This window comes from Delphinus delphis, chromosome 4, assembly GCF_949987515.2.
Source record: "Delphinus delphis chromosome 4, mDelDel1.2, whole genome shotgun sequence".
NCBI lineage: Eukaryota > Metazoa > Chordata > Mammalia > Artiodactyla > Delphinidae > Delphinus > Delphinus delphis.
Window position 1 is genome coordinate 13,617,222 of NC_082686.1, and position 14,660 is coordinate 13,631,881.

Sequence of the window (14,660 nt, forward strand, 5' to 3'; positions counted from 1 at the left end):
TTATTTCACCCCATAGTTTCAAAGTATCTCCCTTGCTATCTGTTCCTCAGCTGTATCTGCGTACTTGTAATTCTGCACCTTTGTCGGGCGTGAGTGTTTTATGATTTTTTTTGAGTGTTTTATGACTTTTTTTAAGTATTGCTGAGGACTTAAGGAAATTGCCCATCCTGCCTTCCTGCAGGCAGACTCACGTTTAGAGCATGAAAGTAAACAGCTATTGGGCCTACCATGGCCAGAACCTACCTTCCTAATACTATTTTTATCCACTACCTGTTCTTCCTGCCCCTCTGTGCTTGTTTGGGATCCTTTTCTCTTTCTTCCTTTGTCTCTCTCTGGCCTGACTTTGGTTAGCAAGCTTATTCGCGCACCCTCAGCAGATTGGTCCCATGGCCTCTGGCTTGCTGCTGGGTGAACAAAAGTGCACACGGGGGAGTGACCCGGGGTTCCAGCATCACTGCTTTGTTGTTGTTCTTGTTGGGTTTTCTTTTGAAAATTAAAACAATTTATTTATTTGTTTTAATGACATATTTTAAAAATTTTATTATTTTATTGAAGTATAGCTGATTTATAGTGTTGTGCCCGTCTCTGCTGTACAGCAAAGTGACTCAGTTACACACATGTAGACATTCCTTTTGTTATATTCTCTTCCATTATGGTTTATCCCAGGATATTGAATAGAGTTCCCTGTGCTCTGCAGTAGGACCTTGTTGTTTCTCCATTCTCTATGTAATAGTTTACATCTGCTCACCCCAAGTTCGCAGTCCTTCCCTCCCCCATACCCCTCCCCCTTGGCAACCACAAGTCTGTTCTCTATGTCTGCAACATCACTGGTTTAGAAAGTGTGTGCGGGTCTGGTCCGGGCTGAGCACAGACTTCTCATGCACCTAGTTCCTTCTCTTCCTGCAGGTAGGATCTCACAGGCTTTCAATTTACGAGGACTGGGACCCCTTCCGATTTCGACACATGATTCCTACCGAAGCTTTGCAGGTTCGAGCTTTGGCAAGTGCAGGTAAACTCTGAAACAGGTTGGGTACCTGTTTCTGTGTATGTATGAATTGTTTTTCTGAATCCACACTCTTGGTTCTAACCACCCTACCATCTTTTTCCTTCTATGCTTAAGTCTCCTTTCCCTCAGTCTCTCCATTGCCTCTTATTTACCCAGCTGTTTATTAAATGAATGAACTAAGTGAATGGAGGTAGTGCCTTTAATATTGTTCCAAGGAATTCTATTCATTCTGTTATATATATTAATAATACTGCAGGGACTCACATCTAAGTAGCAATGAGTCTTGTACTTCTGGGAAGAATCTTTGTGACCATCAGCAGACAAAGCCTATGTAAATAACTCACTTGGCTTTTAACTGGGAGATCCAAAAAGACCACCCGAAGCCCAAAAAACACGATTGAATACATTCTTTCTTCCTGAAGCCTTACAAATCTTTATCTTTGTATCAGCACGAAATGTCAGTTCTTTTTCTATGACCCACGTAGCCGTGAAGCAAGTTGTTAGGTAGTGATGAAGGTACTTGCTAAGATGATCAGTTGATGCTTCAGCACATGAGAAGAGAAGTGAATGTCAGCACGGTATTGACTAAGAATAGCAATATTGCTATGACTCGGAGGCCCCATCCAGGGCTTAATTTGAGGCTGTTTTAGGGAGGAGCAATCAGCAATGGTTCTCCCGGGCACACCTGAGAGGGAGCACCTTTGGGGTCAAGTGGAAACTCTCGGGACACCCCTATTCCCGTCCCACTTGGACAGCAGGTACAGCTTTCTGGTTGTAAGAGGGGCCATGGAAGTGGACCTCTGCAGGTGCACAGTGGATCTGTATTTCTCTTTTGTGTTTCTGGCATCTAGCATGAACGATAAGTTCTTCATGTCCGGTTGGTGTCACTCATTTTCTCCCCGTTTTCATTTGTCACCTCCATGAGCCATAAAATTGGCTCTAATCCTTATAGAACCACCTCTTCCCTAGTCCAGTGTCATGAGGAAAAACCTTCTGCAGTATTTGGGAAACCTCCAGTTACCCACCCAAGTTAAAGTAGATGCCACGTCCTTCTCAGTTGTTATGCATTGCAGGAGGAGAACTCAAATGCAGAAACCACGTCTGGCAAATGTATTGGGGATGATTATTTGCCTTAAGAAGGTTTCTGTCTAACCTACTGGCCCAGAGGACCCTTGTGCCTTTTTAGCTCTGATTTGATTTGTAAAATTGATTTACACATGAATTTTCAGGCCCTTATACATCATAGGTCTACAAACAGCTATAATAATATTTTGAGGTTTGGGCACTTAAACACTAGCATTGTCTTACTTTGCAATCTTAGATGATGAATTATCTAGTTCATATGTTTCCTTGCGCCTGGTTTATAAATAGGAAAGCGTATGCTTATAACAAACCGCAAAGGCTCCTTAGCCAGGAATTTTGCCTTCATTGAGGACGAAATACATGAAGAATTTAAGTTTGGAAAACAAAGCCAGCTTTGTGAAGATGATATTCCGTTCCCGCCCTCGGCTTTTCATTCAAATCAAGTTTAAAATCAAGATAAAAGTTTATTTTAATGGACTTACAGAGACTAGCCAACACATCTCTTGTTATGAAATAAATTCCAGTGGATATGAGAATCAGAAGATGGAAATTTCTAGATTTCGTCTTCGTTTGGGAAAACCTGTGAAACTGTCTGCATCTGGGTCCTGCTTGGTTAAATAATGTGGGCACGATGAGAGTTTGTAACTAGGGTTTTGAACCATTAGGTAAGGATGAGACTTCACGACGTGCAGTCTTGAGGTCTGCAGTGAATTGTTTCTTTCATAAACACTAATGATGAATAACCCGGCAAGATAATATGATATTCAGGCACTGAAAGACTTAGAAGTTGTTTCTAAATATAACTGTTTCTCACTTTCTCAGTGTACCATTCTGGCTTCCTTCAGGTTGGGTGCTGTGGGCAGGGTGAGAAAGAGGAATCCCATTCGTTCCCAGGACGTGCTTGTCCAGGGCACTAGTCCCAGTCGCTCAGGGGGAAGGCTGTGCTGCAGATGGCAGGGGCCTGCCTCTTTATATCACTGGCCTGATGAAATCAGCACTGGAATCTTGGGCTCTGTCTAGTCCAACTGTTGCCAAAACAACTAATCACTTAATTAAAATAGTTCAGCCAAACGGGCTGTGCAGCTAAAAGGGTCAGTTTTTCCATCAATATGATTGACTGATTGTCCTTTTAGACCATCCAGAAGGAGATTTTAGCAACTGGTAATTTTCCAAGCATTCTTTTTCTTCACGCCCATTAAGTTCTCAATCATTTTGTCTCTTGAGATCACGGGATAGGAATGAAGTTTCTTTGGTCATATGTGGCTCTGCTCTCTTTAATCCTACACCAAAGCATGGGAAATGCTTTTGTAAAAATGCAAATAAATCTCTTTGAAACATGCTCTCATTCGTCCTTGTTTTAATTTCTCTAGATGCAGAAGCAAATGCTGTGTGTGAAATTGTCCACGTAAAATCGGAGTCTGAAGGGAGGCCGGAGAGGGTCTTCCACCTGTGCTGCAGGTGAGCCTGGAGCCGTGAAGTGTGGGAGGTGCCGCCCAGAGGGAAGGGATGTGACAGTGCTTGGTGTCCCCAACCCCTCTGGGTTCTGCACACCAGCCTGTGCATCCCTAGAAGCTGCATTCTTTCTCTTGTGCACCTGAGAAATTATTTAACACTTATCAAGTAACAGTAATCGGATACATTAAACTCATTTTATCAGAATGTAGACAGTAACCTGGTTAATATCTTTCTAAAAGGAAATCGGAATTTTCACCTATATATTTGACATTCAAACGAGGGCTTTCTTCCTATACGTACATTTGGTGGGTTAGAAGGACATGGTTGTCTCATGTTTTGTTTGGGTGTTTGGGTGCATCATTTATACTGTAACATCTCTGAGGCACAGCAGATGGAGAGTCACCTGGGAGGAGGTGAGGGTGTGTGCAGTGTTGCTGGGATTCCTCGTCGTGTGGGGGAAACTTCGACCTAGGGAGGCTGGCTCAAGTGACTCAGGTTCACCTACGGATCTGGAGTGGAAGCTGAACTTACGAAGTGGGCTTCCACTTCCTTCTTCTTCTTCTTTCCCTCCTCTCACCATCCCCTCGTCTTCCTCATCTTCCTCCTTTTTGGGCTCTGTCGTTAAGAATTTGAGAATTGTACTTTTCTCAAGCGCAGCCAGTTCTCTCTCTCTCTCTTATTTTTGGCCTAAAGACACCAGGCTGGATGGTGCCAACAGCCAGCATTCTGATACATTTGGCTTTAAATATGATCTGTACTCCATGATGCTTTAATTTTATCATAGGTGCTCAGTAATTTATTCAGTACTTACCCCACACCGTGGGTAGTATACTATGGGTTGCCCACACACACAATAGAAACTCAACAGAATCAATATTTTATGGTTGTTAGTAATATTTTATAACGTGGCTGCTGATACAGTAAGAAGGCACGTTTAGGGAGACGCAAGAGGGATTACATGCATTATTTCACTTAGTCAGACCGAGCTGCTGTTATTCCATTTTACAAATGGGGCGCCAAGGCTCACAGAGGGTACTTGGCTAAAACCTTATAGCAAATGAATACTGAGTTCAAACTCAGTGGGTTTGACTTCAAAGCCCATGTTTTGTGTTTCTTCATTGCCTCTTTGTTGGATGTTGGGTGACAGGGATCAACAAATCCAGATCCCAGGAAGCTGTTGGAACTAGAATTGAATTTTTTTTTCAGATAATCTACATGTGGTTTAGCACCATCTTTACAGTCTATTTAGGCTAATCTGCTTGCGACTTTGTTGATAAATCCACAGGGTCCAATGAAGCCGCCCGTAGAGATGCCATATTCATTGTTAATAAGGAATGCCAGCTAAAACTTGCCTGGGTAAAACTATTAAGAACTTAACAAGAAAAATAACTAACCTAAGAGGCACTTTTTTTATCGTGCAAATTGGGAGGATTTTCCAGTTCTTACCAATGTAACTTTAATATTTACATGCTGACGTGTGTCATGGAAGGTGTTGATATTTAACAGGCATTGATATACAACTCAGAGGAAACGAAGGATGTTGGGACATCAGTTTCCAAGTGCGCTGCAGAGCAGCAAGAATCTTGTGGTTCCTTTGTCTGTAAAACATTTTAGACTGAAAGGCTCTGCCTTAAGTACCAAGAGCAGAATCTGGCAACTTTGTGGTGCAAAATCCATCTCTCCATCAATCTATTCATTTATGGGCTGCTCGGTCCCAAATTGGCTGCGGGAGATGAATCACAAAGCATAAAGGGAAAGGAATACGTGTTCTTTATCTCCAGCGGTGAAAACACTGCTGGTCGGCAGTGAAATTGGAGTCGCGGCCTCAGTCTTTAACCTTTGGTCCTCAGGGATATTTGTTTGGCTGCACCTGATAACATCAGAAGTTCCATCGTGTGTTCAGTGCTGTTTCCCTAATAGGTGTAAATCTTCTTTTCATAGCTCCCCAGAGAGCAGAAAGGAGTTCTTGAAGGCTGTGCATTCCATCCTGCGTGATAAGCACAGAAGACAGCTCCTGAAGACCGAAAGCCTTCCCTCGTCCCAGCAATATGTCCCTTTTGGAGGAAAACGATTGTGTGCGCTGAAAGGGGCCAGGCCAGCCATGAACAGGGCAGGTACTGTGGGGATTCAGACGTTCAAGATCCCTGTCATCCCCACTCCACTGTAGAACTGACGTCCTCATTGAGCAAGACTTAGACGTGTCCTTGCGGGGGCTAACGCTGGAGTACATTCTGCCCTGGTGTGAGGTTCCCGGCCCTTGCCTCCCTCCCTTGGTTGAAGCCTCTTGCCCTCCCTCAAGCTTTCCCTTCGCTGCCCTCCTCCTTCTGGCTGGTGAGCTCCCCTCTCATTTGCCAAGCTGGGAGGTGAGCGCATTCTCTTTCTAGAGGGGCTGTCTTAGCCCACTTGCCGAATGAGAGTTGCTGCTTTGCATGACAGCCAGCTTTGTCCAGCAAAAAGCAGTGTGTGATGTCTCAGCATAGTCACAGCCCACCGTTCTGAGAACGTGGTGGCTTTGTCCTCGAGAAACAACAGCCATGCCTATTCTCAGTAAGGAGGCCATGTTTGGTAGACCAGATGACCCATCAGATTTTTACCCTCACTTTGGGCCTGCAACTTTATTTTTAGCTTCCATGTTCATTTAGGGAAGCCTTGAGCTGCTATTAGAAAAGAGGAATCTGGAGTTCAAGTAGTCCCAGGGTAAATATTCTTTTAGGACTTATTCTACCACCTTGAAGCAGCAAACATCAATACTACTACCTGTAAATGGCATTAAAGTCTATCTAGGAAGAAAGATATTTTCATAACACTTAGGTATTAATGACATCAAGACATTAACATTTTTTAATCACTCCTTTCTTAAGAGGCAGTCCAGAATTTTGCAGGGAAGATTCCAATAAAAGAGGCTTCCTTTGCATTTGACAGAAAGGCTTCTGATCTCTGTTCTAAAGAATTTTCCTCCTGTTCTCAATTGTGTTGAAGAGGCAGGTATGGTACTGTGAATGGTTGAAGGTTTTCATAGACATAACCCTGATAGAGTATATTATACTCTTTAAGTACTTTAGTTTAACTAATGTTAAGGGGCTAGTTATCTTATATCTATTCTCCAATCAGTTGATAAGTGTTTACTGAAAACCTGGTATGGTGAACCCCTAGTACTCTTCTGGGCTCACCAGTGTCTTGCCTACTTCCCTATCCACAATTTCTCATGGAGTCCTCATGTAAAAAGCTTTCTCATCCCTTTAGAGCTCACAGCAGAGAACTTCACCTTGGAATTGTCTCCTTTGTTCCTTTTACTTGCCACGTATATTTAATTAGGATCGGGAATATGCGTGCCAACCTCAGGAAACCCCACCTGTCTTTGGTCGGGTTTCTGTTGTTAGTCGAGGAACCTAAAGTCAGAGCTGCATTTACTTTGAAACTAAGCATTTTTAGTCTGTAGGACACTCAGAAGTTTTCCTGCTGAGATGCCTCTGGGAAGAGAACAGAGTTGCTACAACCTACCGCATCATCTTGAACATCAAGGGAGAGAGCCTTGATGTCAGAGCCTGTTGGCTTCGGCTGATAGGAAGATGTGCTGCCTGGTGGCTCATTTTTGGCTGAAGAAAGTCTTTATCACTCTGCTTTTGAAGCACCTCGCTATTGTCAGGATCTTCCAATTAGGTGATTTAAAAATGGTGTTGGAGTGGGTCGGCACAGCACCAGCTAGTCAGTCTTAATAGTGAACAGTGGAAATACTCAAATCAAAGATTGTCTCCTGGAACCCCGTAAGGCTGGCTGGGTTTTTTTTTTTTTCGGTACCCGGGACTCTCACTATTGTGGTCTCTCCTGTTGCGGAGCACAGGCTCCGGATGCGCAGGCTCAGTGGCCATGGCTCACGGGCCCAGCCACTCTGCGGCATGTGGGATCTTCCCGGACCAGGGCACGAACCCGTGTCCCCTGCATTGGCAGGCGGACTCTCAACCACTGCGCCACCAGGGAAGGCTGGCTGGGTTATTCTTACGCTTCATTATGCATTGTCATGAATACCCAGCTAGTTTATTTCTCTTTTTGCTCAGTAAAGGCAAATAGCCAGTCTCCCTTAGTCTAAAAGCACTTTATGTCTGCCAGTAACCTAACTACACGTTTTTTGTTTTTCCAACATTTTCTTATGAAAATTTTCAGGCATCTAGAACAAATGAAAGAATTGTATACATTCATACCTACTGTCTGTAATATTTTTTATATTTTCATTGTCACATATTTATTCATCTGTCATCCATCAACTCATCTTACTTTTGACACATACTTTACTCCTAAATACTTAAACCTGCACATCATTGACAGATATTTCCAATATCCCAGTTTGGAATTGAGGTAAATCTAATAGAGTGATTGGAGAGAGCCAGGCTCCACTCTGGTGGTACTGAGATAAAATTGAACAGTAATTTCTGCATCTTTCCAATGGAGTAATAGTAGTAGTGGTAGTAGTTTTTTTTTTTTTTTTTTAATTCTTTCTTTTTTCCATTTTTCCTGGAAATGATTTGCATTCCCCTCCTTGAGTGAGAGTGGTGTCTATTTACTCCATGCTTTAAGATGATAGAACACTCAGGAATGATGATGGAAGCACAGGGATCTGAGACAGAGGATGGTCAGAGCGGGTGCCAGTTTAGACCACTGCCCAGCTCACTGACCTTGTACCTGCTGTATTTGAAGTCAAGGCTGCATTTGGCGGTAATTGTGAATAGTCACCTTACTTCTAGCAGCACTGAAGCAGTTTAATGGTTTTTCAGGCTTAGATTTCAGGAAAGTAGCTCCTAAGTGGTATCTAGGCTCCTGCCTCCCACTGGAAAGCCCATGGTACATTTCAATATCCAGGGAGAAGTGGCAGCGTTTCCATGTGTCTTTGTGTGTGTGTGTGTGTGTGTGTGTGTGTGTGTGTGTGTGTGTGTGTGAGATTGTTTGCTTGATTGGGTGGTGTCTTTTGTTTGTTTTTAATAATACTGGCTTCCTAGAGGGCAGTAGGGTGAAAGAATGAATTCAAAGATTTGTTTTTCTTAACTCTTAGTCACTTTATCTAGCACTTTGTTAATCAGCTGCTTGGGTGTTGTGTTATTTATTTCTCCTTCCACTCCGGCACTGGTAGTTTAATTGCTTTGTAGAAGAGAAATTGGGGATACACAGAACAGAGACAGGAGGGACGAAGGCTCACATTTGCTTTAGCCTCAAGTTCACATGGGTCTTTGTCAGAAAGAGGACTTAATATCTCTGAGACCCACTCTTTCTGTAGCTTCTCCAAAAACAGTGCTGTGCCCTTAAGGTAACATTCAGTTTTCCAGAAAGCAATATAACTTGGACCAGTGTTTTTCCCTCCTTGATATATCATGGTGATTTCTACAAAGACAATGAAACTCTGGAGGCCTCCCCCATCCTTACTAAAGATTTATTCCAGCTAAATGACTCTAGGACAGCCCTGGGAGATTCCCAGAGCACTGTGACATGGGCCATGGTCGGAACTGAGGGCACTGATTAATCCCAACATCAGTGGTGCACTCGACAGCAGCAAGAATCTGCACTCCCTGTCTCCCAGGTGCACAGGGTAGAGAAATTATTTCAGAGGGAGTTGAATCCCCTTTCCCCCGTAACCTACAACCCACCCATATGCCGCCCCCAGCTGCCCCCCGTCCTTGCCCTTCCATCGATAGCTGTAACATCCTCCACGTCCAGACACCTGTGCAAGGTAAAGACCCCAAGACAAAAAAAAAAAAGGCCCCAAGACAGACTGGTGAAATCCGGACTTTAAGCCCCAAATGACATCCAGGTCCTGAATGCATATCATGTAGTCTTTCCTTTCCTCTTCTTGTATTTGCTTTCTGGATTTGCATCGCACGTAAAGCATGTGGGCGTTTTATTTTTATATTTTTGTGTGTGTGCGCAGTGTCCGCCCCAAGCAAGTCTCTTGGGAGGAGGAGGCGGCGACTGGCCCGAAACAGGTTTACCATTGATTCTGATGCCATCTCCGCCAGCAGCCCGGAGAAAGAGTCCCAGCAGCACCCCGGGGGCGGGGACACTGACCGCTGGGTAGAGGAACAGTTTGACCTTACTCAGTACGAGGAGCACGATGACGTCAAGGAGACAGACATCCTCAGTGACGATGATGAGTTCTGTGAGTCCGTGAAGGGCGCTGCGGCGGACCGAGACCTGCAGGAGCGGCTTCAGGCCGCCTCCATCAGTCAGCGGGAGAGATGCCAGAAGGCCCTGGATAGTCACGCATCCCGCATGACGCAGCTCAAGAAGCAAGCCGCCCTTTCGGGCGTCAACGGAGGCCCGGAGAGCACGAGCGACGAGGTCATTTGGGTTAGGCGTGAAGACTTTGCCCCCTCCAGGAAGCTGAACACTGAGATCTGACGGCCACGTGCCCCGGTAGAGACAGTCCTTGTAGATACGTCTCCCGCCCCGCCCCTACTCCACGCCCCTCCCGGATTCGCGAGGGGGAGAATGTTCCCTTTAAGTCGCACTCTTGCACACACGGTTTCGGCAGCTGACTTTGTTCTGAAGCCATGTAGCCGCCCAACTTTCTCGTTTCTAACAACATCGGAAAGAATCGTTCAAGAATCCCAAATCAGCTTGAGTCCTATCTCTCTATATTACCAAGGGCTTTTATTTATTCTCAATCAGGGCCTAAAGAATTAAAAACAAAAAAACAAAAAATTCTATAGCACTGGAAAGCAAATTACCCCAGGAGTTGAAGTATGTACTACAGATTAGTTTAAAGGGTAGCACACGAAAAAATAAAAGATTCTATCTGAAATCAATCCAGGAGCCATCTCCTAGTTGGGGAAACAAAGCAACTGTACAGCTTGCAGTGTTCTTACTCCTTTCCCTCTTAAATGTCTGAGAATATCTGTGTATTTTAAGAATGTGTGAGGAGAAGGTGGAGATTTACGTTTCCATGAGCCTTTTTCTTTTTCTTTTTTTTCCTCTTCTGTTTAGGTCTATGGCTGGTCTTACTCGATGTCGGTGTTCGGAAGTTCTAGTTTTGCATAGAATTATAAAGATGCCAAACTCCTTGGAAAGAGATCCAAATTTATCACTTGAAAAAAAAAAACACTATTTTTTGTATTTTACCTGAGATGCAGGGGGCACAAACAGATGAGACTTTTACACAGTGTTAGTGTAACTCTGAGTTTAAAAAAATGAGGATTTTACCTTTTACAGAGAGAGTGAGACGTGGTGATTTTATATTTATATATGAAAGGCCAACAAGATGCTTAGGAGAAACTTTTCCCAAGAAGCAGCTTTGTTTTTGTTTTCTTTTTTTTTTAATTTAAATGTTTGAATCTCTATTTGAGATGGGAGCTTGGTTGGATTAAACGTGACACCGGGATGGGCAATGTGTGTGTCTGTTGCACATGGCGGGGGAGGGGAGACTCCTCCTCGTGGGGTTGCCATGGTGATCATTGGTTTTCCCATCATAGTTGCATCTTCATCCATAGATTACCTACTCCTTCCCTGACAGTCCATAACCAAACTGTTTAACAAAACCACCTCTTCAAAAACATGTCTTGGGTTTAATGCCTTCTTCATGCCAACAAAACAGGGTAAACATGCTAAAAAAACTAATGTTCTAAACAGATTTCCAAATAGGAAGAACAAAAACAAGTTAAAGCACTTTCAATATTTTCTTTTTTTAAAAAAAAGGTTTATAGCTTTTTTTTTTTTTTTTTTTTTTCCCATTTCACAATGTCCACTTCCTAAGAAAGGTTTAAATAATATGAAAACTTTCTTTTTGGGGAAAATATCTATTTGATGTTTGACACATCAGTAGGTACTTTAAAGACCTGAATTTTATAGTAGCTTTAGGAATTATATTTTATAAAAATCAGTTATGACTTTATATTTCCAGACAATAGAGAGTTCAGACCATCATGCTCTTGTGCCCCTGCTTGCTTTACCTGCTTTCCCACCCTGTATCCCTCCCCTTTCGGGTTTCCAGGGCTTTGAGCTTGATCTTTTGAGAGTTTTATTCTATTAAATTTTTGCTATATCTTCTGATTTTCTTAAAGAGCTTTAGGATGATTTCTATACCCTTCGTATCACTGCATTGTTCCATTTCATCTCCAGTTCGATTGTGTCTGGGTGGAAAAACTGAAGCAGAGGCTTCTAATAGTCCCATTTACCAGTCCCAGTGCAACGGGTTTGTCTGAAAATGCTGGAAAGTCTGGTGCTTGGAGAGGGTGCCATTGTCTCTTGTACATAAGGTCATGATGTGTCTATGTCAAAAGTTCTTATATATTTCTTTTATAAGCTGAAAGAAGGTCTATTTTTATGTTTTTAGGTCTATGAATGGAACGTTGTAAATGCCTGTCAAACAATAAAAAATATTGAAAAGTGTCTGGACAGTCCTGTGCCTTTTTGGGTGGGAGGATGGATGTGAACTGTAGAATATGTGGGAGAAGATACCTAAGGATGCCTTTTTTTTGGATAAATAAATATCGTGACCATCAAGGGAAAGCTGATTTGGTGGAGCTTGAAGTTTTTTTTATCTTTTTAATTGAGGTATAATTGATATATAACATCGATAGTTTCAGATACTAAACATAATGTACATGTTGCAAAACGACCACCACAAAAAGCCTAGTTAACATCCATCGTCATCCACAGTTATAAAAAATATTTCTCTGTGATGAAAACCTTCAAGACCCACTCTCCTAAGCTACTTTCGAATATGCAATACAGTGTTACGAGCTACAGCCCCCATGCTGTATATTACATCCCCATGGCTTATTGCGTAACAGGAAGTTTGTACCTTTTGATGTCCTTCACCTTTTTTGCCCATCCCCCCACCCCACCTCAGGCAACCACCTCTGTTCTCTATATCCATGAGCTTGGTTTATTTGTGTTTTTTTGTTCGTTTTTTAGATTCCACATATACATGAGATGATAATGGTGTTTATCGTTTGCTGTCGGTAGAGCTTGAAGCTTTTTTTGTTTTAAATGTTATTGGAGCATAGTTGATTTACAGTGTTGTGTTAGTTTCAGGTGTACAGCAAAGTGATTCAGTTATACATATACATATATTCATTCTTTTTCAGATTCTTTTCCCATCTAGGTTATTACAGACTGCTGAGTAGAGTTCCCTGTGCCATACAGCAGGTCCTGGTTGGTTATCTATTTTATATATAGTAGCGTGTGTATGTTAATCCCAAGCTCCTAATTTATTCCTCCCCCCACGTTTCCCCTTTGGTAACCATAAGTTTGTTTTCAGAATCTGTGTCTGTCTTTGTTTTGTAAGTAAGTTCATTTATATCATTTTTTAAAAATTAGATTCCACATATGAGTGATGTATCTGTCAGTAGAGCTTGAAGTTTTAACAACAACGACAAAAAGACATTACAGTTCCTCGACATCTTGGTCTACTGATAGTGGAGAATACGAAATAGCACAGATACGGATCTGTACCCGCGCTGAGCACTCTTTTCCAGTATCCTGCGCCCTCCTGGTGCGAGCAGGGAGAGGGGTGCCTGGGGAAGAATTGGGGTGAAGTGCAGAGCTTAGACTGACCTGGGCGGGTGAGCTCTTGAACACAAGATCTGCCTCTACATTTTGTCCCTGGGGGTCTTGCTGCCTGAGTCTTCCACAGGCTCACAGAAAAAGTAAATGCAGTTTGGGGCTGCCTCACCTTTCCCTTTCAGAGCCCCAGATCTCACTCCTCCCCAATCCCTTAAGAACCTTCCCCGTCAAAGTTGACCTCAGCCACCCCTCCCCTCCAGGTGAATAGGTTTTCTCTGCCTGCCTTCCCTAAAATAAAAGACTTCCTCTCACAGCCACAGGTGAGCGGTTCCTGGATGAACAGCATCAACGTCAGATCCTAGGAGCTTGTTAGGAATGCACCCAGACCTACTAAAGCGGGACCTGCATTTTAACAGGATACCCAGGTGATACAAATGCATGTTCAAGTTTGAGAAGTGTTGGTTTGGCAGTCTCTAAACGTTTTGATGTTGAGCAGTGATCTGGAGCACATACCTTTTTAAGTATATTCAGGCTCTGCTGTACCAATATGTACATTTTAAGATACAAAAAGATTTCTTCCTGTACCCGTTGTATTTCTTTGGGGAGATAACTGAAGGACACCTGATGCAACTATTCCAACACGTTGCACTCGGTATAAGTGAGAATTAGGCAGTTTGGGCTGCCTTCCAGTTTCTGAATCTGTCTGTGTGGAAAAATTGAGGGCTTGAAGTCAAGTATACAGAAATAACCATTCCTTTTTACCTGAACTTAATTTCTTTTTTGGGCTCGCATCCCACCAGGCTGGCAGAACACGCCCTCGTTTCACCTTTCTCTCCCTGGTTGTCAAGATTTGGAGGTAATAAGGGTGGAGTCCTCCCTCCAGTCTTGGGGTCCATTCATCCACCGAGGTAGCTCTAGCCGCGACCATTGTCCTGGTCAGTGTCCACAGGCTCTGTCAAGTTGGCTGGTGTGCTCTCCAGGGTTTCCTTTTGCCCAGCTCAGGTTTCCCACCTTCGCAACCAGGTCCGTTGCATGCTGTGTCCCCCGCTGGTATGTTACCAGGATGCCTTTCCTAATCTTGCCCCTTCCACCCCTCAGGCCTCCCTCTCCTGCCTGCATCCCCAGGCAGTGGATATGCCTTTCTGTGTGTGGGTGGGTTGGATGAGAGTGTGGAGTGCAGTGTAGACTAGCCCTTACTTTTTCCTCCGACTTTTTGTTGATATCCAATTTTTAACCGAGTCTTACAGGCAATTTCTGCTTTTCATCTTGCTACAAGCCTATCCCGGAGTAGGGAATCCCTGTGACAGTCCCTTCTTAGAGGTAAGTATTGGGCAGGTAGGGAAGAGGGAGAAATGAAAATACAGGGAGAAAAATAAAAAAAAATACTCAAAATATTCGGCCACTTATTTATAAAGCATATGAGATCAGAATTGCAGTGTCACGTTCTCCACAGCCTTCTCTAAAAGATGCCAATGTTTGAAGGAAGAGCAAAGAATATTCAAAACACAAATCATGAATGTGTAGAACTTTATAAACCCCACATGAGTACGGATGCTGTTGGTAAGTTACCAGCTTCGATTGGAGCAGAGGTAGAAACCCTCCCAAAACAAAACCCCGGATCACTTTG

The 14,660-nt window shown here is 43.3% G+C and overlaps 1 protein-coding gene across 2 annotated transcripts in view; it reads left to right on the plus strand.

Annotated features, from left to right (window-relative positions):
* Positions 1-11,909, plus strand: part of TIAM1 (TIAM Rac1 associated GEF 1) — a 146,418-nt gene extending 134,509 nt beyond the window's left edge. For both annotated transcript variants that reach the window (XM_060010397.1, XM_060010396.1), the window contains 4 exons: positions 907-1,009; positions 3,460-3,547; positions 5,486-5,658; positions 9,459-11,909. In XM_060010397.1, the coding sequence (XP_059866380.1) occupies positions 907-1,009; positions 3,460-3,547; positions 5,486-5,658; positions 9,459-9,928 (834 nt within the window). In that variant the 3' untranslated portion in view covers positions 9,929-11,909. The remainder of the gene's footprint in view (positions 1-906; positions 1,010-3,459; positions 3,548-5,485; positions 5,659-9,458) is intronic.
* Positions 11,910-14,660: the final 2,751 nt, after the last annotated feature.